At 40.1% G+C, this 22225-nt stretch overlaps 2 protein-coding genes and 3 long non-coding RNA genes across 20 annotated transcripts; 3 read left to right on the forward strand and 2 right to left on the reverse strand.

Moving 5' to 3' along the window:
- On the forward strand, positions 1-4201 carry LOC4345059 (cytochrome b-c1 complex subunit 7-1, mitochondrial). Of its 13 annotated transcripts, none has more exons than XR_010734512.1 (7): positions 1-587; positions 670-833; positions 2096-2129; positions 2807-2932; positions 3019-3083; positions 3225-3351; positions 4024-4201. XR_010734512.1 is itself a non-coding variant. In XM_015795174.3 (5 exons), the coding sequence occupies exons 1-4, from the start codon at positions 491-493 to the stop codon at positions 2893-2895; spliced, it is 384 nt and encodes a 127-aa protein (XP_015650660.1). In that variant the 5' UTR covers positions 1-490; the 3' UTR covers positions 2896-2932; positions 3225-4201. The 13 variants fall into 13 exon arrangements, 2 of the variants coding, with proteins under 2 accessions (XP_015650660.1, XP_015650659.1); XR_001548379.3 differs by having other exon boundaries at positions 3228-3351; XR_010734513.1 differs by lacking the exon at positions 3019-3083 and adding an exon at positions 3798-3840.
- A 3247-nt stretch (positions 4202-7448) lies between these two features.
- LOC136351373 (uncharacterized) lies at positions 7449-8222 on the reverse strand. The gene is made up of 2 exons (XR_010734436.1): positions 7919-8222; positions 7449-7786 (listed from the first exon to the last, which is right to left on the reverse strand). It is a non-coding gene; the product is annotated as an uncharacterized lncRNA (long non-coding RNA).
- A 2722-nt stretch (positions 8223-10944) lies between these two features.
- Positions 10945-15556, forward strand: LOC4345061 (uncharacterized). 4 transcript variants are annotated; one of them, XM_066303412.1, is made up of 9 exons: positions 10945-11550; positions 11619-11848; positions 11939-12115; positions 12302-12513; positions 12593-13014; positions 13292-13906; positions 14253-14318; positions 14395-14600; positions 14688-15556. In XM_066303412.1, exons 6-9 carry the CDS (start codon positions 13849-13851, stop codon positions 14745-14747), a joined length of 390 nt encoding a protein of 129 aa, XP_066159509.1. In that variant the 5' UTR covers positions 10945-11550; positions 11619-11848; positions 11939-12115; positions 12302-12513; positions 12593-13014; positions 13292-13848; the 3' UTR covers positions 14748-15556. The 4 variants fall into 4 exon arrangements, with proteins under 4 accessions (XP_066159509.1, XP_066159511.1, XP_066159510.1 ...); XM_066303414.1 differs by having other exon boundaries at positions 14404-14600; XM_066303413.1 differs by having other exon boundaries at positions 14256-14318.
- Positions 15557-19630: 4074 nt separating this feature from the next.
- Positions 19631-21984, forward strand: LOC136351374 (uncharacterized). The gene is made up of 3 exons (XR_010734438.1): positions 19631-19763; positions 19848-19923; positions 21408-21984. It is a non-coding gene; the product is annotated as an uncharacterized lncRNA (long non-coding RNA).
- LOC112939854 (uncharacterized) lies at positions 19699-21726 on the reverse strand. Its single transcript, XR_010734437.1, has 4 exons — positions 21591-21726; positions 20595-20696; positions 19822-20148; positions 19699-19745 (listed from the first exon to the last, which is right to left on the reverse strand). It is a non-coding gene; the product is annotated as an uncharacterized lncRNA (long non-coding RNA).
- Positions 21985-22225: the final 241 nt, after the last annotated feature.

The following is a 22225-nucleotide window of genomic DNA, read 5'->3' on the forward strand; positions in this document are numbered from 1 at the left end:
GTCCCTGCCCCCTCTCCCTATCGTTTCTCCATTGCCACAGCAGAGAAGGTGGCGGTGATGGCATCAGTGGCTCCCGCGGGCCGGATCCGGCGATGGCAGTGGCGTCGGCGGCTCCCGCTGGCGAATCCGGCGGCGGCGGTGTTTCTGGCAGGTGGATCTAGCGGTTCTCTACCCCCTCGTCCTCACCCTCCGTGCCCAAGCTTCTCCCGCGGCTGCAGCGGTGGCATCGGCGCTCCTGCAGGCAGATCCGGCGGAGGTGGCGGCGACGGTGTTTCCAGTGGGTGTATCTAGCGGTCCTCTACCCCCTCCTTCTCTGCCGCAAGCTTCTCTCGCAGATCAGGCGGCGGCGGCGGCTTCTACCTTCGATCCATTGGCGACGGCGATGTCAGCGAGCAGGCGGATCTGGCCGAGGGGACCTGCCCGCCGCCGCCGACGTCCCCTCGGGCGGATCTGCTGGTGTTGTTGATTAGCTTCTGGAAGGTTCTCAAAGATGTTGTCCTGCCTGTCGGCATGGCTGGTGAACCTGCGACGCAACCCGCTGGCCCGTCTCCACATGAACGTCGTCGCCTCCCACCTCCACAAATACGGTTAGCTGCCTCCCTTCGAATTCCGCCGCTAGGGTTAGGGTTAGGGTTTGCCGGGATCTGATCAGGGTTTTGGTGTGGGCAGGGCTCCGGTACGATGATCTGTTCGATGCCTACCAGTACCATGGCCTCGACATCAAGGAGGCCCTGGCGCGGCTGCCGCGGGAGGTGGTGGACGCCCACAACCAGCGGCTCAAGCGCACCATGGACCTCTCCACGAAGCACCAGTACCTCCCCGCCGATGAGCAGGTGAAGAAGATTTCGCATCCTTGATGTTTTTGGTTCAATCCCCACATTTCGTATGTATGTGCGCGACCTGTGGAAGTAGTAGAATTGTTTTTTTTTTTCCATTTGAGTTGTGAATATGGATATGAGTATGGTCAATTATGCTTGCTCCGTGACTCGGTGACCTAGGAATTAGAAGGATTGCTACTTGAGAGACAATTAGTGGATAGAATGGGCGGTGGACAATCAATTTGATGCTTGTGATAGGGAATGAAACTGTTACTAAATGATGCTATGGCACTGTTAGTTTTGTCCTCATGCTGATACATTTGCTCGTGTCTCCTTGTTAGGTCTATTTTGTCGAGATCGTTTGGTCAATTTGCTTCAATTGACCTATTATCCGTTGTAGTTTCCGGGATGTACTTGATTTCTTTGTTCCTATCCTGTGTCCAGAATATAGTGAGCTTCCATTTGAAGCTATAAGACCTGTAATCCTATCTTACTATAAAGTTTTCACCACTAACTTCTTAAGCTTAACATGTAAAGATGCCACATCATCATCACTAACAAGATGCCACATCATCATCCACTAATTAACAAGATACCACGTCATCATTCACTAACAATCATCACATTTAAACATCATGCCAGCATGCTATATCTTTATAGTTTTTATAATTTAAGAGCTTTTCAAATACAAACATGTGAAATTATCATCCAACATAATTCACATAATGTTTCAATGTATATCTTTATTATGTTTTATGATATCCTATATACTTATATAGTTCATCCTCACTTAGTTAATGCTTAAATGATTAATCTATGGTCCAAATTATCTTTCTCTTTTTTTTCTCTAATTAAGTCGTATCATATCAATTGTTTTTAGCTTTTAAATGATTAATCTACGGTCCAAACTATCTCCCTACTTTTCTTCTTCCATAAAATCATACCATCTTACTTTTTACGTTTGAATCACCATTCTACATACTATTTAAATTTGAATTATCATAAACCATATTAATTTACTTAATCTGATGTTATCTAGCTATCTTACACGTTATTTTTTTTATTGTTATCATACTAAATTCCCGCAGCAATGCGTGGGGTTTCACCTAGTTCAATGAATCGTAGAATGCATTAGTATCAGTTCTCCACATTCATCACACTTTGTTTTTTGACATTCTTTTAAGTACGTACCGTCTGATCAGTTATTTAAAAGGACCTCTCTCCATGTCTCATATATTGTGATTTGTGACACCATTAATTTTCATTTTTTTTGGCAGGCGATGCAGACAACATTAAGAGGCTATTTATCTGGTAAATGTCCTTCTGTTATCAGCTTACTTTTCTTGTTACTTGAGCCATGAATCACATTACTTGGGAGTTGGCAGTTGGTACTATACATATTGAGATAAATTGACTGCAGCTTATGACAATGTTTTTTTAGCAGCCACTTTACTTGATCAATTGTTTCTAATATATTGATTTCAAAGATCAAACTTTATGTATTTTTACCAATATACCAAAAAATATCTACATCTATTACTGTATGAAAAAACTTAGATTTGCTGTTTTAAGATTGGCTTTCAGTACATCTACATCTATTCACCGCTGATACTGTGTCATTGGCTGTAGAACCACATCAAATTCTAGTACAAATTTACAACTGATGTTGGTGATTGTCCAGAGAAACAGTCTATTGTTACTGGTACATCAAGCCAGAATGCCAGATGGTGCCACACCAACATCTAGCTTGGAAGATAAATCCGTCAATAAACATTACATATAGTTAGGCTAGATTCAAATATGTTAATGTCATACTCTTCCAATCAGTATAACATGAACTACTACTGAATCAAGATCAATTTCTGTTGCATCCATGTGTGATCACAGAGTTTTAGAAAATATTCAGCACTACAAATGGAAGATGACATTCAGATCTGTTAATTTCTTTGGCTATCTCTGAACCTAACAAGTTATGCTGATTTCAACAGATGCCTACCTATCCAGCCACCGTGTTTGGCGAGAACGACGGCGATGGGATAAGCCTACTACTTTATTTCAAGCTATCTGGCAGTTTTGACAAGGAAATTTCTCCTCAACTAAAACAATCAATCAAGGTATATTCAGGTTGATTGCATTTTCATCTCACCCTTTTTCAGTGCCCCTTGGCCAAATTGCTGATGGCTACTTCGTTATAATACAGAAGCATGGTTTGCTAGCTAGACCTATTGTATATCCTTTGCTGGTATTATATTAGATGATGGAAAGGTGAACTACTACTAAATCAAGATCAATTTCTGTTGCATTCATGTGTGACCACAGATATTCAGTACTACAAATGAATGATGACATTCAGATCTTTTAATTTCTTTGGTTATCTCTGAATCTAACAACTTCTACTGATTTCAGCAGATGCCTACCTATCCAGCCACCTTGTTTGGCGAGAACGACGGAGATGGGGAAGCCTACTGCTTTATTTCAGCTATCTGACAGTTTTGACAAGGAAATTCCTCCTCAACTAAAACAATCTATGAAGGTATATTCAGATTGCTTGCATTTTCTTCTCACCCTTTTTCAGTGCCCCTTGGCCAAACTGCTGATGGCTACTTTGTTATACTACAGAAGATTGGTTTGTTAGACCTACTGTTTATCCTTTGTTGGTATATTAGATTAGATGATGGAAGGGTCTTTCTTAGGCTCGGTACAATGGGACCTGTACTAAGTAAGTTACGATACATGAACTGGCAGAGATGGTACTGTGTTGGCGCTCTATTCAAGTTCCACATACTTTGGTACTTAACCCAGGAAATCAATATAACATGGTGCTTCAAAAAAATTGCAGATTAATCAATATAACATGGTGCTTCAAAAAAATTGCAGATTAGATCAATTCATTAATTTCATGCTACTATGATATGATGTCATATTAACTTTGTTACCTAGAATTTCTTGAATTATATAAATCTAATGATATTGTTATAGCTGTGATTGGAACTCAGAAACTTCAACTACCAAGACAAGAATGGTTAGTAATGTCGCATTCCTCTAAATGTTTTTTTGTTGGGAGTTTATGCAAACTGCTTAGAATATTTGATGTTGTCCTTCCAAATCATTACACAAATGCATCAAAATATGTTCTGTCTTTGTTGATGGTTGCTGATGAACTTATGGCCCTGAGAATACTTACAAATGCATTTTGTATGTTCAGGCATTGTGAATTTGTGATCCCCAATACAATTGAAGTTGTTCACGGAGCTGTTCTTGGCACGATGGCTTCTTTGGTGATGGAGCAGAACTCTTTGAATGTTTTTTTTATCACACCACAATAACAAATTTTATTTGTGGTACCAGTTTTGTTTGTATATATATAGGATAGGATGTGTGCAGCGTTCTTGTTGTGTTTGGATGTAATATGGCGGGGGAGTTCCTATGGTGTTTGAAGAGCGATCTGGGTGGGAATCGGAGTAGGAAAAAAAACCCGCTACGGATGCGATCTCAGAGAAGAAAACCGTGCGGGGGAGTCGGACAAAAAAAAAGCGTGCGCTAAAAATACCGGTGGAGTCGGAAAAAAACCGCACGTTCAAAAACCGTGCAAAAAAAACCGAGCGAAATTTTTGGGGAGTCGGACAAATAAAACCGCACGTTAAAAAACCGTGCGAAAAAAACCGAGCGAAATTTTTGGGGAGTCGGACAAATAAAACCGCACATTAAAAAAACCGGGCACTATTTCCAAATTGGGGGTGACTTACGAAATTTTCTGGCAAACACACGTTAAACTTTTATAATAGGTAAATATAAAGATGTGCTTATCCAAATCACTTATTGTCGATGTTTGATGTCACGATTCCGTTATTAGCATAGTATGGGGATCGTTGGTACTAGGATATATGCGAGACTGAGGTAAAAGAGACAGAGACGAGCATTTTTATATAGGTTTGGGCCCTTGAATTGTCAGGTAATAACCCTACATCCTGTTGGCCAAAGCCGGTATTGCTCTTATTCATCATAATCACACCAGTACAATATTTGGGGTAGCCTATATAACTGTTGTCGACATGGCGGTCTGAAGGTCTGACTCGTAGTTGACAACAGGGTAGTCTTTCTGTCTTTCTCCTCGAGTTTGTGCCCGGCAAGATCAGAGACAGCGCTAGATCCCTACGGCTGGCCTATGTAGGTGCCAGATAGGGTCGATCCAAGCGTATCTCTGATGTCGATATCCGGCGGTTTGTCTTGGCGTATGTTGGCTTTAATGTCGATCTGGTGTCTTGATCTATCTTCCGTGTCATCTATGGTGGGTGTGTTGATTGTTCCCTCTCCTCCTATCTTGTGTCTTGATCTATGTTCCGTGTCATCTATGGTGGGTGTGTTGATTGTTCCCTCTCCTCCTAGGGGGTCTTATATTTATACCCATAGGTGTCCCCTTGTCCAAGTAGAACTAGGGAAACCAATATGGATACAATCCGAGTAGTCCTTGTCGTTTCCATGTAGAACTCTAGTCGTCTTTCCTTATCCGGAACTCCTCCAATATCCGCAGGTTGTTTCCGTATAGGACATAGTAAGTGGTGGGTCCTGCCGAGATTTAGTCGACTACTATTAGGTATGTGGTATCCATAACCCTAACACTTATTACCAAATAAAAGACTATTTGTGTGCAAATCTTTTTTTATACATGTTCTTAGTGACTCAAAAGCAAATGCTGTAAAAATAAAGTACAATAAAAAAACCAAATAGTCGAATTCAAATTTAAGTTCTAAAATTTAAAATTTGGCTTATAGGAATAAGCATAAGCCAAACAATGAGACCTTTAAACACGAGTTCGATTTGTCGTCAAGCTTAATCTCAAGTCGGGCAAGAATTGATGACGGACAAAATCAGCAACTTCGATTATCCTTTATTTCAGTTGGCATGTTCTTTTCGAAAGTAAAACTAATTCTTGTGGATTATTGTAACTGTATCCCTAATTCTAGTACATACGAGTATGTAATAGTATGTGTGGAGATTGACTTGAAATCATGCACATCATGCACATGTTCCAGGAATCACGTCGTGTAATACGAATAGAATCAGATGATTTGGGCAATGACGTACATGATATCCACATGGACTCTGCGAGTTTCATTTGCTTGGTATCCGTATCACACAGACTCTCTTTCGCAGTTCACTCGCAAGTCATGACTTTGCAATGAATGTTGCACACGACGGGAATCGGATACACACGACGTACCATAGTTTTGACAACATCTTCAATTTTAAATCGTGACAACATCTTCAATTTTAAATCGCGGGCAAGGGCAGTGCAGCCCCAATCGGACATGCAGCAAGGGCAAATCGCGTGTGCGAGGACGTTGCGGGCCCAATCGCAGTGGCGCGAGCGCATGTGGAAAATGGATTCAGGTGGGGCCCAATTGCCGCGCGTGAAAAGGTGCAGGCCCAATTAATTTGATAGTGGGGTACTCTAACGTTACAAATAAAAGAAAGAATTTGACAGAACATAAAATTAAAACCGATTCAAATAAGGTTGGCATACCAAAATTCTGACGAAAACATCTTCAATTTTTTATAATAGCAGAGATTTTGGCTTTCAGTTTGTTCTAAATTCATATATGTACTCTACACTCTTCTTTCAATATTCCTATTTTTTAATTCCAAATTTCCGTTATTTCTAATTGTATTTCTATATTTTTTAACTCCGAATTTCAGTTTTTTCTAAATAATAATCTATATGGGCTATAGAATCTTCTTCCAATATTTCTTATTTTTTAATTCTAATTTTAGTTATTTTAAATTGTATTTCTATGGGGACTCTAACTTCTACTTTTAGTTTTCTTTTTTTAATTCCAAAGTTTAATTAGCTCTAAATTGTATACTTGTATGAACTCTGATCTCCTCTTTCTATACTCCCTATTTTTAATTCCGAATTTTTGTTATTTTTAAATTGTATTTATATAAGGACTCTACTTTTCTATTTTTCTTTTTCCCTAATTAATGTGAAAATTTTTTGGCCGTGAGAGTGAATGCGGAGGCTTCTTTTTCTACTTTTAAATTGTATTTCTATATAGACTTTGTTTTTCTTTTTCTCCTATTAATATAAGAATTTCTAGGCTATAAGAGCGAACGTGGAAACTCCTTTTTTCTATTACTTTAATAAGTTAATAGATTATTGTATTTCAGAATGGAAGATTGATACTTGCTACAATTTGTTGCTTGGGTGCAGTTATTGGGCAATTAATGCCGATTTTTTTTAATCTAAACACATGCAGCCCTTTTATTACGTATTTGAGTACACCAGATTCACTAGTAATTTGCCCGTGCTAACGCTACGGTGACATTTAATAACGTAATTCAAGCAACCTGCTAACACTATGGTGACATTTAATAACACAATTCAAACAACCAAAAATATATACAAGACTATATTGCATAGTTATAAGATCAAGCAAAAATTAAAAAAACTATCACTATATAAATAAGTCAATCTGTTCTGTACAATCTGTTGTACGCACATAAACAAGTCCAAAGTAGGTAGTTCTGTACAATATATAAATACTATGCAGGTAATAACTATCACTATCTTTGACCAGTAGTGAAACACATATTGTTTGCTACAGATCAATAACAAGGCAACATATTGCATACACACCATCACAGTTCGATTATCATCGATCCATTAAAGCAGTCATGGTCAGTGCAAGGCTAGTTTTCTGTAACTCAAGACATTTTGATCTTCAGAATATGTTTGCACGGCCTCATAAATAAAGGAGAAGGCATATTCACAAATCTTGAAATACAAAGGAGGTAAACGAAATTTAATTTGTTCTATGACAATAATCTGAAATCTATAACACTCTAAGTATGACATCCAACAATTATACGAGTAGATAGTCACAACTTAAACCTTGAAGCCGAAACCCTTCATTTTGCTTGTCATCGTCCAATGATATGAAGAGATTCCTTTTGCTTGTCATCTTATCCTGCGAAGGAAGTGAAAAACATGTTTGCTCCATTGTACCCGATGCACAGAGAACAATTTTGGATCATAGCAACTACAGTTATGTTTGCTCCAAGTTTATCCTTGTCAATGCAAACATAGTGTATTTACTTACCAACAAAGATTGTTTCTTCTTTGATTTCATATTGACAAACAGATCCCTTGAAAGCTTGCTATTTGAAGAGGATATATGCCTCGGTCCATTCTTAAACAGTGAATAAATCGTAAGGGTAGCATATATAAAAGGCTATAAATTTGTCATAATTTTATTCTTTTGTCTCTATATGATTCATGAATTTGAAGATATGATTATCCATTGCACTATCCAATACTCTGTGAATCGCATTTGACGATCCAATACTCATGTGTTCCCAGTTGAGTAAACACATGATAGTTCTGTATATACAGGCATGTTAGGCCTCAATGCATGGTAGGTCTGAAATTAGTATAACGGCAGAAAAAATGACAAAACATTAGTTTGACAATTAGCCTATAAAGACGACTTCTCTAACCCAACAATTAAGAGTTACTACAAAGCTTTTGTTGAGGTAAATATCCTCTGCATGAAATGACTGACAAGTAGTACTTGCATTATACACATAACATAATTTGAACATAATTCCGTTCCACAGCCAAGATGTGGAGGCTGCATCAGGCTCTCCTTCGCCGCATCTCGCCGCTTAAGCATCCAGCGGGCTGGCCTGCTAGGGGGATCAGATGCTACTACGCCACCGAGCCGAAGGGCAGGAAGCCAAAGACGGCTCCTTTGCAGGTAATCTATCATGGCAAATCCCTCCCTTTTGAGTAATGAATGCAGGTCATTGCCGAAATACGTGTCTCTTACCTTGAGAGTTTTGGCGACGAGTTGTATATTTGTACGAAATATTTCCGTCAGGATATAGACAGTGAGAACAACGGACTGAACACATTATTTACCACTGCAGCTCAACAGCATAATAAGAATTTCTCATAAGCAAGCTATCGTTTTGTCTGAATTACTACTTTCTTATACATATTCCATAGAGATGCTTTGATTTTCAGTGGATTTTAACTTTTTTTTAATCGTCCCAACTACACTTGTGGGAAATAACAAACTTGCATTATGTAAAAGTTTGACAATCGGAATATACTGAAAGGCACCCATTCTTTGGGGTTTCAAGAAATCCATGTCATCAGACGGATATAGTAAGAAACATCCATACTGAAATTTGCAGTCAAGGGGCATGGTGGATAGGTTCCGTTTGCGTGCCAAAGGTGGTGATGGCGGCAATGGCTGCACCAGTCTTCCTCGCTCCAGGTCAGGATCGCCAAGGCAAGCCTGATGGTTTAACGACTCCCCTGCTGCACAGCCCATGGAATTGTCACATGGTGCTAGCAGTAATCTTTTTGTGTATTTGTTTGTGGTGTAATAATGCCTGGTCGTGATCAACATTAGCCTAGCTCTTAGTGAAAAGGAGTAAGATCTAGGCTAACTTCCTTCCCCCATCTCACAGATTGCTAATTGCTTACAAAATAAAAATCAGCAGCAGCACCTAAGTAGAGTAAACTATCAGATGCCCTATTTTTCCACATAATGCATAACATTAAATTTATTTCTTTCTGAATAGTCTCCATATCACAATGAATGCATTGGACAATATGTCGGTATTTAATCAATCTAAATATCAGTTGGCCCTAACACATTGGCCTAACTTAACACTTACCTATGATGAGATCGGATGACGAGTGATTGACGACGACCTGATGGCTGCGCGGTGGAGACAGGACGGCAAGCGATCCGATGGCGGAACGCGGTCAGCGCGAGGGTGCGCCGGCGGCATCTATCTGAGGTGGGAATCGACGGCGGCGCGATGGCGACCGGATGGAGAACGGACGGCGATGGGATCGAGAAATCCGGATGGACAACGGACGGCGATGGAGAGAGGGGCGGAGCGCGGCGGGGAGAGAGGGGCGGCTGGGGTCGGCGGCGACGTGAATCGCGGCGGGGGCGGCGTGATGGTGGAGATCGGTGGCGGGCTGGCGGCGCGTGAGAGGGAGAGAAGAGAGATTAGGGCTGGGGAGGCGTGGGCTGGGATGGGGGAGGGGGTGCGGTTGAGAGGTGCGAGGTGGAGAGGATCTGAGCGTTGGATTTTACACAGATATGATCCGAACCGTTCCACGAGGAATGAAAAACTAAGCGATGAGTGAAACTATTTGTTTAACTATAAGGTAGATAATTCTATTTCTAAACATGTACATGCACAGGACAACGTCAATTTCTCAATCTAATGCAGTAATGCCTAACAAAATAAATGGACCTTTTGCAACCTTGTTTCTAGCAATAACATCCACAAGTTAGTAGCACGGTAATGTAAACTCATTTATTTGTGAAATAATAGCAATTTTTTAGGTCTATTAGCTTGCTATATTCAGATTATACTTAAAAAAAAGTGTAACAATGATTTGTAAAAGCAAAATAACATATTTTGAACCATACTTAATAAATATGTCAAACATTAATACAAAGTAACAAAACTCAATCCAATGGCCTATTATTTTGTTGGACATTATGTTATGGAACAACGCATGCACTTGAGCATCTTGTCTACGGATTGAATTATGGATTTGGCGTGCTTATATTTGGAATTAAACTGATACATGTGCTTACATGTAAAAAAATCGGCAATTAATGTCTCCATTTTACTATGACTGTAATCTTGTTTGTCCAATGTCAGATCATTCGGTGCTCAAAGACGCTTGGCCTCGAGGGCTACAGGAGGTGGGGCCAGTAACGGAAATTTTAGTACGACGCAAAATAGGGTAGTGCAAATTTGGCTGTAGATACACTAATGCATAAATGATTTTTATAGACAAGACCTTTTGTAGATGGTAGACAGAACTGGTCATGTTTACAAAAAATCGACCTCCCATTTTTACATACGGCTTCTTAAAAGGACCACACGTAAAAATTGATTCTCGCATTCTGTTCGCATGCAAAAATAAACCTATTTTTATATGCAGAACCTTAACGATCTGCCTAAAGTCAAGTTACCTCTTCTTTTCCCTCCTCAAACACTTCAAAATTTTTCATTCTTATCCTCTCTCACTTACTCTCCTCATTATTTCAACCTTATTAATCCTCTCCCCTCTCTCTCTCAGCTCATCTCCTATCACACTGAGAGGGCGGTGCCACGGCTTTAGTGACTCACCGCATGGTGGCGGCAGCAGGAGGCACCTCGGCGGACGCCATGATCGACGGGAAGCACCTTGGGCGCGGGGTGGCGGCGAGTACCTCGGCGGAAGGCGGCGGCCGGATCTGCCTTCGCTGGCCCCGCAACGGCCGGATCCGCAAGCACCGGCCCCGCGACCGCCGACGACTTCATCGGGCGCTCGAGTAGCAGCGGGCGTGGCGGGCGGTGCCTCGGGCGCAGGGCAGCGTTGAGCGGCTCGGCGGACGATGGTGACCAGATCCGCCTTCGCCATGCCCGCGACGACCAGATCCGCAGGCGCCGGCTTGATCCGCCGGCGTCGGCGCTGCGACCACCGGACCCGCATCGCTGCCGCCGTGATTATAGGCTGGGTTTTGTTTTTTTTATTTTATTTTTCCTGGATTTTTATTTTTACGTGCGGATGCGCTACCTTTACATATAAATCAGATTTTTGCAGATCATTTGGGTCAGCCTTCCACACTTAAAAATAGGTTTTGGGCCGGCTGGAAATTTTTTTTTTACGAGTGGTATTACAATGGATATCTGCATCTTCAGATAGGTAGAAACTAAATGAATATTGTGTGCGCAAGAACAGCAGTTAAATATATTAACCGCCGACTGTTACAGTTGGCACCGCAAGATCGAGGAGTTGACGACAGTAGCCTCCTCGACATCAACGTGAAGGTCATGTGGTAACCTCAATAAATGAGAATTGGTTGGCGGCGCCAAAAAAAGATGCAACTCGCAACAGGCACAGCATTGGGGAGCATGCATGCGCTCTGCGTCAACGGATGCGGCATCCTTGTTGCTGTGTTTCCCTGCCATATCTCAACTCCTAATTGGTTGGGGCTTTTCTGGTAGGCCTCCATTGTACTCCTTTTTACGTCTACCGTGTTAACGGCCGTTCTGTGTCACATCAGAATTAAGGTGGAAACAACGCAATTTAGGACATTAACAGAAAAATGGTGGCAAACCTTTAATTGGTGGCGGGAAGAAATAACTGAGTTCGGAGACCTTGATGAATCCAAGGATCAATCTTGGATGATACATCGGCGCCAACATTCAGAAACTATGATGAATCCAAGGATCCAACCGATGGCCTAGGAAGAAATCAATTAGAAGATGTAAGATCTATTTGTTCTCCTTTACACTTGTTAAATTATTTGCATCTAAGTTGAATTGTCTAATTGGACAACTCTCATAATTCCAATCAAGTGTATGTGCATCGGAACCACTGAAATGGCAATTTTATTAATATTCTTTTTATTGTTTTCATTTTTATGGGTAATATTACCACCCAATAAAATTAGGATCAAGGAAAAAATGAAACTTCTGATGCAACCAAATCTATGGAAGACAAGGTGCCAAAGGTCGGAATGAAATTTAACTCTGAACAAGAAGCTTATGACTTCTATAATGCTTATGCTGGTGAAAAAGGTTTCAACATTAGAAGAAGCAGCTATCGATCATGTGGGAAATACCAAAATTATTAAAAACAAGACATTTTGTTGTTCTTATCAAGGTATTTTCTTCATTTTTTAGTAGTTACATTAACGTTCAATCAGAGTTATTTTATTTCAGTTAGTTCATTGAAATAATAGGTACTAGAGGTATTGATAAAAGAGCAGAAGCTGCAGGCTATGGTGATAGTTTTAGTAAGCCAGAAACTCAATGCAAGTGTCAAGCATGTATGAAGATAAGTCTCATAGATGGATTATATTCTGTCTACCACTTTGTGCCTGAACATAGTCATAATCTTGCAACAAAAAGCCAGGCTCATCAGTTAAGATCACAAAGGAAGATAAATGAAGCTCAGGTTGCAAGTGTTGAAGTCGCAAAATCTGTAGGCATTTCTACTAAAGAAGCCATTGATTTGATGGCAAAACAAGCATGTGGATTTGAGAATCTCGGCTTTACTAGTGTTGACATGAAGAACAAGTTATACTCAAAGAGATCACTGCAGACAAAACAAGGTGATGCAGGAGGAGTTTTGGAATATATGGAGAAGAAAGCATCAGAAGATGTAAGTTTTTCTATTCTATTCAAGTTGACGAGGATGATTTAATAACAAACATTTTCTGGGCCGACTCTAAAATGGTTTCTGACTATGAAGATTTTGGTGATGTTGTTTGCTTTGACACAAAATATAGAAAATTGGATGATGGACGTCCTTTTGGTTTGCTAGCTTGTAGGAGTGAATAATCATAAGAAGACTACTGTTTTTGGTGCTGCGCTTCTATAGGATGAGGCTGCTAATAGTTTTGTTTGGTTATTTAATACTTTTCTAAATGTTATGTCAGGGAAGAAGCAAAAACAATTTTGACAAATGAAGATGCAGCCATGGCTAAAGCAATCAAAATAGTATTTCAAGGAACTCATCATCGGATATCTGTGTGGCATATGAATCAGAATGCTGACTTCCAGAACTGCATATATGACGGTGGGGGCTTCCCCTACCGTGGTTCTTTCAAAAAAAAAGAAGAGGAAGAAGAATTTATATATGTATGGAACCAACTACTTGACAAATATGAGCTGCAGCAAAATACATGGTTGCGACGGCTTTTTGATAAAAGGCACCAATGGGCACTAGTATATGGGCGAAACACATTTTCTGCTGATACGAGTACCACACAAAGAAATGAAAGCTTGAATAATCAATTAAAAGGTTACATTAGTGTAAAGTATGACATGCTTACTTTTTTTGAGCACTTTGACAGATTGGTGGGAGATAAGAGAAATGAGGAGGTGATTTCAAAGCAACACATACTACACCAAAGCTAAAGGCAGAGTTGAGAATACTGAGAGATATGGCAGAAGTTTATACTCTAGCAGTCTTAAGATATTTGCGGAAGAAGTAATGCAGTCTTTGAATTGTGACATATTCTACTGCGGTGATGTTGATGCAGAAAATAAAGGTTAGTGGAAAGAATCATGAACATGTTAAATTCTCACCGTTGGAATCTACTGTTAAGTGCAGTTGCAAGAAGTTTGAATTCGTCGGCATCCTGTGCTCTCATGCATTGAAAATACTTGACATCAACAATATCAAATCAGTTTCGCAATAGTATATATTAAAAAGATGGACAATTGATGCAAAAGTACTACGTGTAAGTGGAAGTAGCAATATGCATGATGATCCTAGAATTAAGTTATCAGATCGGTACTCCTCATTGTGCAAAATGTTTGTTAAAATAGCTTGTCGAGTTGCAAAATCTGAAGAAACATACTCCATGTCAACTAATTGTGCTGAAAAATTGGCAGAAGATATAGAGAACTTCTTGAAAATTAGAGGTGATCCAGATTTAGACAGCTCCCCTTCCCCACAAGGTTTGTTTTTTCTATACAATAATTATTAGTCATATGACAATATGAATTATCCAAGTCTAAACTTTCTCTATTTTAGTTGCAAAAGGAAATCAGATCATGGCTAGTAAACCAAAAGGCATTGAGCTCAAGAGAAAGGAAATTTGTGGTTCAGCTAGACCTATTGGTGGCTTAGAGAAATCATCTCAGAACGGGAAAAAGAAGAAGAATGATGACTCCCCAGCCGAGGTAGTAGAACTTCAACCTGTGACAGAGATGCAGCCACAGCCATATGCTACAGTACTGGTATATTGCTCACATAATTTATCTCCAAAATTTTATGCTCTTGGGTTTCATGACTGACCTTTCTTACGCTTATTTTTCTTGTCCTAGGGTAATCTAGAGGTTCCCAATGACCAAGCATTTTTACATGTATCACAGTCAGCGTTCTAATTAGCGGGCTATAGCGGTTTTGCCGAGCAACAGCTAGGAGAAGTCAATTTTGCAGCTAAGCTTCGCGGGCCGCTATTAGCTGTATTTAGCCCGACATAGCCGCTAAACGGGCTGAATGAGCGGTCGCTAAATGGGCTAAAAATGAAGCCTGCTTCTCTAACTCTAACCCTAACTCTCTCTCTCTCTCTCTCTCTCTCTCCCGATCTCGCCTAAGAGGAGAAGAACCGGCGGCGGAGGCAACTGCGCGGCGACGGAAGCGAGCAACGGCGGCCGCCGGTCCCCATCCCTGCTCCTCCGTCCTCCCCTCATGCAGCGACAGTGGATCTAACCCGCGGCGGCGGTGGCGGCTTTCGTGCTGCTGCTCCCCTGCTGCCGGCGGCGGCCACGGTTGCTGCTACTCCCCTGCGCCGGCGCAGCGGTGGCTGCTGCTCCCATGCGACGTCGGCTACCGCGGCTGGTGCTCCCCTGCGGTGCCGGCGGCTGCAGCTGCTGCTTCTGCTCCCTTGTGGCACTGGTTGCGGTCGCTGCTCCCCAACAGAGCCGGTGGCTGCTGCTGCTCGTTCTTCTCCGAGCAGCAGCGATGGCTCTCTATTCCCTGAGAAGCGGCAGCAGCTCCTTCTTCCCCAATCGAGCAACACCACTCTGCTCTAATGACAGATAAGATTATTTCTCAAATCGCAATGCACTTTATTTATTTCTCAAATCGCAATGCACTTTATCTGGACTTGGAAAGAACGAGAGCAATTTTGTTGTCGTTGTTGTTCGTCACTTTATCAGGCTTAATATGAATAATCTAAATTGTTGATGAATTGTTATGTGTATCTGTGAAATAATGTGTCAAAATTTAGTCTACATGCTGTCAAAATTTTCAACTTTTTTTTAAACCGCTAAATGGCTTAGCTGCCGCTATAGCCCGCTATAGCTTCTCTTAGCTGTTGGAGAGTCCAACCACTAAGAGGCTTAGCCCGCTATTTAGAACCTTGATCACAGTACTATGCTGCTTTGGATGCATCAACTTCAAATCCTATTCGTGTCTCAAATGACTCTAGAAAATCAAGGGTTGCACCAGCAAGGGAGGTCAATTCAACAATTTGACACTCATTTATACAATCTGTTCAATTAATCTAGTTACAGTATCTTGTCTCAATGTAGTATTCATTTCTATTTTGCACAGAAACATTTTATTTTCAATTTACTGAAATATACACTTCAGTGATCTAGTTTACTTATAGTTCACATGTGGAGCCCCACTATTGTTCTACTCGTTTGCAGTATGCAACTTTTCCAAAAGTAATGTGTTTTTTGGTTAGATCTACAATAGGTGACATGCAAATGAGCATTGAAATATGCAGAAATCCTCTTCAGCCCAAATAAAATACTACTATCTGAAACATCCATAGCATTCGCAGGTTGTAACAAAATGAATAGATCTAGAGAAAAAATAGGCATGCAACAACAAAGGATGGATTCCTTACCGAATATCCAAGCTCATGCACTTGATGCAGCTAGATCACAAGCAGTGGTATGCTCGCGTGTGGCGACGCTTGTGCTCCTCCTGTTGACCACAAGCAGCGGAATCCAGCGGTGTGACCGCGCGCGGCGCTTGTTTTCGCCACAAGCAGCTCAATGAGGCTTGGTTGATGGAGAAGGTTGGGAATTTTTTATTCGTTTTGCTTATACTAGCTCAGGTGCTAAGGCCCTGTTTAGATTTCAATTTTTTCTTCAAACTTTCAACTTTTCCGTTACATCGAACTTTCATACACACAAACTTTCAACTTTTCCGTCACACCGTTTCAATTTCTTTAAACTTCCAATTTTATCGTGAAACTAAACAAAGCCTAAATAGACTAGAGAAAAGCCGAGTAGAATTATTAGAGAGAGAAAAGTGAGACTTAACGCTGTTTGCGTGGAAAACGAAAGGGTCATTAACGCCGTAAATATTAAAAAGGAGCGCAAGGCATAGAGGCCCACCAGAAAAACTCCAACCAATTAGGACCTGACATATGGCGGAACAGGAAAGGAAACACAACACAGTAACAGGGAAGCCGCATCAAAAAAACAAGCGCACGAAATGAGCTTTAAAATTCATATCAAGTATGCATATCATGGCATTGGCGCGTATGTAGGGGGTAGTCCTGGTGGGCTCGGGACTACCCCAGAATTTGGCCCAGGGAGCCCCACCCCCCGAATTTGGAAGGGGTCTGTACAACAGACATTTCCATGCGCAGTGACCATAGATAACAGAATTTTGGTAGAGATAACCTAACATCATAATAAAAGCTATATATAAGGTGCTGGGGCTCGCCAATGCTGTGTGTCCTGCATATAGTCCAATGGAATAATTAAGTGGGTCAGTAATGATCGGTATGTAAATAAACAAGATGATATCATGTTAACTATGAAGTCACCGAAACCTGATACATAACACTATAACAATAGTAATTATACATGGTTGTGCAAAATAACGGTTGCACAAAAGTGATGATACATGGAACTGATCTGAGAACAACATGTCGATCCAAAGTAGATGAAGTAGTTGTGCCATGAAATCAATAGGATCGACGAAAGAGATAGCCAAGTTGCACAGCTGATGAACTAAGCTGGTGGAGAACATTTCTGGAAACATAGAGCAAGTATGAGAATACAAGCATGCCATTACAAATTATATCTCCTTTCTCGATAATCCTAAACTGGCAAAACACAACTCGAATATTGTACGAACAGTAAATAGAAATTCTATTAGTGGTCCATGATACAGGTTATAGGCAAGCTAAAAAAAATGCCAACCTGAAGTGGGCATCCCAAAGTGCGTTCTGTTTAGTTTAGGACTTCAGGGAGCAGGATAAAATTAAACTCATGAGCTTCTGAACTAAAGAATTTTTTTTTTCATTTTCATAGAATGTAAAGAGGATCGAGAAACAATCGTCCAAAAGGTGCTTTCACGAAAGCCGGTCTACGGGGGTAAAGTTCTGAGTTGTTTAGATGTTTACAGGAAATCCATGAGAAAAACTACTACAGCTTTGTATCAAGCAATCAGGTTCCAGTCATTGGTAATGTCAGGGAGCTTGTACGTTGTCACACTCCCCGCTCCCCAAAGGTGCCTATAGGATGGTCTCGCATTGCTGTTGAAATTTGGAAAGGGTGCTGGAAATGGTGGGTAGCAATCAAACAGCTAGAAAGGCATTCATTAGAAGGAAACATGTTATAAATCAACTATAGCTAAAAAATGTTATGCATAACTAATTTGTATCTTGGTTAATAAAAAAAAATCACATGCTGTAAAATGTGAGGCAAGATAAATAAGACATGACACTAGCTTTCCTTTTTGAAACTGGATAAATCTAAAAGAAATAGAAGTCTAAAATATTGATGTCGAGAGAGATGCAAGAAGAAATAAACCTGATCCTTGATTTGATAACGTGTTGGGTACATCTGGACAACTACGAAATTTGTAGCATAGGAATAAAATGACCTATTCGAGTGGAAAGTGCTCAAACAGCTTTAGTTAAGTGGCCTATCACAAGCATTAAAAAATTACACTTTCATGTAAAAGCATATGTTTAATTGTTTAAAACTGTCAAACAGCTTCATAATTAATTCCATAACAGGCCATAACTTTGATCCAAATTATGACACAACCAAGAACACATATAGTGAAACTAGAAAAGGACAGTCTAATTTGGTTGCAGTACCTCTCGGCCAATTTCGCTAGCCGAGATAATGGACCTGAAGGTGCTACATCCTCATCATCTTCCTTCTCTTATATAAAAGCAGTACAAATGAGGCATGACACAAATCATCTTTTATTAACATTTCTGAGGATCATGAAGAAATAAAGTTCATAAACAATTTTCAGATAAGTAAATAATTGTCATTATCTAAAGCATGGCATTGCGTGCTTAACAATCACATATTTATGCAAACATTTTTGATAGAATGAAACATAACTTTCATTCTTTTTTTCAGGAAAACATAACTTCCATTCTTCAGGGGCAAGCAAATAGACAGGGTACCTCAATTAGGGAAAAATAAATAAATAAACTGTAACTGTGAATTGGAGGAAAAGAATCACAGGGTTTTCTAACATCTGCTTCTAATGTGTATTCCAAATCACAAAAATGTCCGGAAGTATTTGGCCTAAACGAAATGCATGAATATTAGTGCTATGTACAGATGAATCTGATCTAAGTTCATCAGCAAGCACCAATTAGCCCAACAGGATCCGGAAATGACTATAGGATGGATATATGCTTGATTTCACAGAAAGAAAGGGCTGATAAATTAGTTCTCTACTCACATATCTGTCTGCATGATACTAATGAATACACAATGTGAATATAGCAGGGCTAATGATCCAGTCCCCTTTTTTTTTTCAAAATCAATTATTAGAAGATAGAATCAGATTATGAGATTGTGACCTCTAAATAACAAATACTGGTACCTTCCTGCAAGAGTCACACTTATGTGTCATTTTTTTATGAATAAAACTATAATCTCGCAGATGCTATCAGTCACTTTGGCCCTCCTGATCCTGCACACAAGAATAAAAAGTCAGAGAAAGAGGAGTTTTTTTACCTACTAGAGAGTTTTAAGAAAGGACAGAAACATATATATACTTCCAATGCAAACCATGGAGCACCTGAACATTGGAAAGCTGTTTGAATCACAGGATTCTTTTAGGATTTCTATTGTTGATACCTTGACAAAAAGCCATCAAACTAATTGAGTGCTAAATTAAGGTGACTCAAACTTGAGGAAGTGGCTAATGTTGGAAAAAAAACAAATAATCCAAAAGCAAGCTACTGCTACCATGGACTGTGTATTAACATCAAATTGAAATATTAAAATAATATTTATTGCAGTGACTGAACTCTTCTCCTTATGCACACACATGAAAATGATATGATAGAAGAATGCATAGACTCGTCAGGAGCCTCATCAGCTTCCTGCGCACCCAACCCTCTCTCTTGCCCTACTCACATTCAGCTGTCCTTCAAGCTGCGGGGCGATGAAACGGTGAGCAGAACACGATTAAGCTGTAGATCGGGGAGAAAAAGAATGGATGAAGCCTTACCAGATCTGGTTTGTCACCATTAACAGCGACGAAAGGAAGAAAACCCCCATGGGACTGGGAGCGAGATGAAGCAAGCACAGCTGCACAGGTGTAACACCCCAGGTAAGATAACTCAATAACGATATAGCACACACAATCGAAACCATGCTAGCTCCACAAATTCCATGTGAAAATAAGGACCAGAACTTTAAATGACCTTTACAAATTCTACGTAAAACTTATGCTAAGCAGAAACATGGTCTAAAACTAAATTTCAATAGTGTGCAATAATAATGTGTAGTCCAAGGGTGCTACTCCCACCCCATGCCGATCAATGTCATTAGGTACCTAAAAACCAAATCAAACATAAGAGTGAGTAAAGAATACTTAATAAGTACAATATTGAACTAGTAAAACATACACAGGATTAATGCAATAAGAAACCAATATGAAAGGTTGGAGTTACTTTATTCTAAAACAAAGAAGTCAAAAGATAGTAGTTCCCTCCTGGGCAGGTATGAATATCTTCTTAGCATTGCCGGTAAACCGAGAAAGCGTGATCAATGCTTCTCAAGGATCATGAATAAAGATCTAAATTGCACTCCCATGACTACGCATGGTACTTGAATAACGTAAAAAAAATATCCGGAATAATGAAACATGGATAACGTCGTGAACTTGAACGTGAAGTGAAACATGAATATGTAGCATAATACCAAAACCACACAATTAAAGATAGTAAGTTTTCGAATAATAAGTGGGTAAGTGAACCAAATAAGAAACATAGTTTATACATCACATAAGTCCGTCTTGTACTTGTCTTAACTCCTTCGATAATCCGACTCAACTCCTTCGATAATCCGATTCAACAACTCCAACGTTGGAACCCTCCAGACCTATGGAGCAAAACTACGCATAAACCACTATATCCAACTAATAATAGTTACAAGGAATATTTACTAAAATCGATAACTTAGAACATATAAACTTTTTACCGATTTGTATTAAATAACCTATAGCAGTTCCATTACTGTTTTATGCGTAACCCGCAAACCGTCTAACGGAATCTAGCAAATAATACAACTTCGGACATCTAGGCAAAATTGTATACAACTTTCATGTTGGGCGAAAAATCAGATTATGCCTCTGTAAATCCCAGATTTAGGAAAACGAATTGCTGTCCTGATTTCCGGACCCGGTCAACAGTATTGTTTCTGTTGTTTCTCCTAAACCGTTTATCGGAATCAAGTGAAACCAGCGGCGTTGGAAAGATATCGACGGTGGATACAAACTTTATTTAGGACAACTAATCTGAATCCCGATGATTTAATACCAGATTTAAAAATACGGTTTCAGCCTAGCGTTCGATAAAATAAATTCGAGCTATCGGAAACGGATCGTCCTATAATTAAATTATAAACAACTAGGGACTAGAACAGATTACCTAGCGGTACTAATTTATAAGAAAAATAAAGAATTTGAAAATATCCACCAAATTCCCCAAATTTCCTTTCTTCTAACTTTTCCCCTTCTCTCGATCCTAAATTCCCCAAATTTCCCTTCTTCTAACTTTTCCCCTTCTCTCGATCCTTCCTGTTCTTCTACAGCAACAAGCAGCAGCAACAGTCAGCAGCAGCAGCAACCCTAGCAGCAGCAGTCGCATGGTACTAGTAGCAGCAGCAGCAAGCAAAAATCAGACCGCGGCAGCAACAGCCAGCCGCAGATCACAGCAGCCGCAGCAACAAGCCATCAAATCGGAAACGATAGAAGGAGCAGCAGCAGGAACTCACCGGGAAGAAGCAAAACGGAAAGGAAACACCGATTTTGTGATGGATGACGACGGCTGTGGCCTCCCGCTATGGCCGTGGTGGCGGTGCAAAGACGGCGGCGGCAACCGGAACAACGGTGGCGGCGGCCAGACCGCAGGAGCGGTTAGGGCTGGCTGTAGCGATCCCCCTGCTGTTGGGACCACCTATATATTTGTCGATAAATTTTCTCCTAAAAATTTGACAGATGTAATTATAGTACAATCGTAGTGTAATTATATTGTAACTTATATTTAATTACACTGTAACTCACATATAACTACAGTGTAACTTGTATGTAAGTTTCACTATTACAAGATTTGCTTTGGTGAGGAAGAAAAAAAATCAGAGCACACACATATGTGAAAGGATTTGTCTACACGACCTCTATTTTACCAAAAAAACATGTTACGGAGAGATTTTTGAAAGTTACATTATAGTTACAGTGTAATTACATGTAAGTCACAATGTAATTACACTACGATTGTACTGTAATTACATCTGTCAAATTTTTGGGGAAAAATTTATTGACAAATATATAGCAAAATTGCTGTTTTTTTTCTTTTTTTTTCGTTTTTGTTTTGGTTGGTTATATAAAGAGACTGAAAAGATCTAACGGC

This window comes from Oryza sativa, chromosome 8 (genome assembly GCF_034140825.1).
Source record: "Oryza sativa Japonica Group chromosome 8, ASM3414082v1".
Classification (NCBI taxonomy): Eukaryota; Viridiplantae; Streptophyta; class Magnoliopsida; order Poales; family Poaceae; genus Oryza; species Oryza sativa.

Coding starts and splice junctions, on each gene's coding strand:
- LOC4345059 (XM_015795174.3), top strand. CDS start 491: ATGTTGTCCTGCCTGTCGGCATGGCTGGTGAACCTGCGACGCAACCCG. Junction 588..669: donor CTCCCACCTCCACAAATACG/GTTAGCTGCCTC, acceptor TGGTGTGGGCAG/GGCTCCGGTACGATGATCTG. Junction 2,130..2,806: donor ATTAAGAGGCTATTTATCTG/GTAAATGTCCTT, acceptor TGATTTCAACAG/ATGCCTACCTATCCAGCCAC.
- LOC4345061 (XM_066303412.1), top strand. CDS start 13,849: ATGCAGTCTTTGAATTGTGACATATTCTACTGCGGTGATGTTGATGCA. Junction 14,319..14,394: donor CAGCTCCCCTTCCCCACAAG/GTTTGTTTTTTC, acceptor TCTCTATTTTAG/TTGCAAAAGGAAATCAGATC. Junction 14,601..14,687: donor AGCCATATGCTACAGTACTG/GTATATTGCTCA, acceptor TTCTTGTCCTAG/GGTAATCTAGAGGTTCCCAA.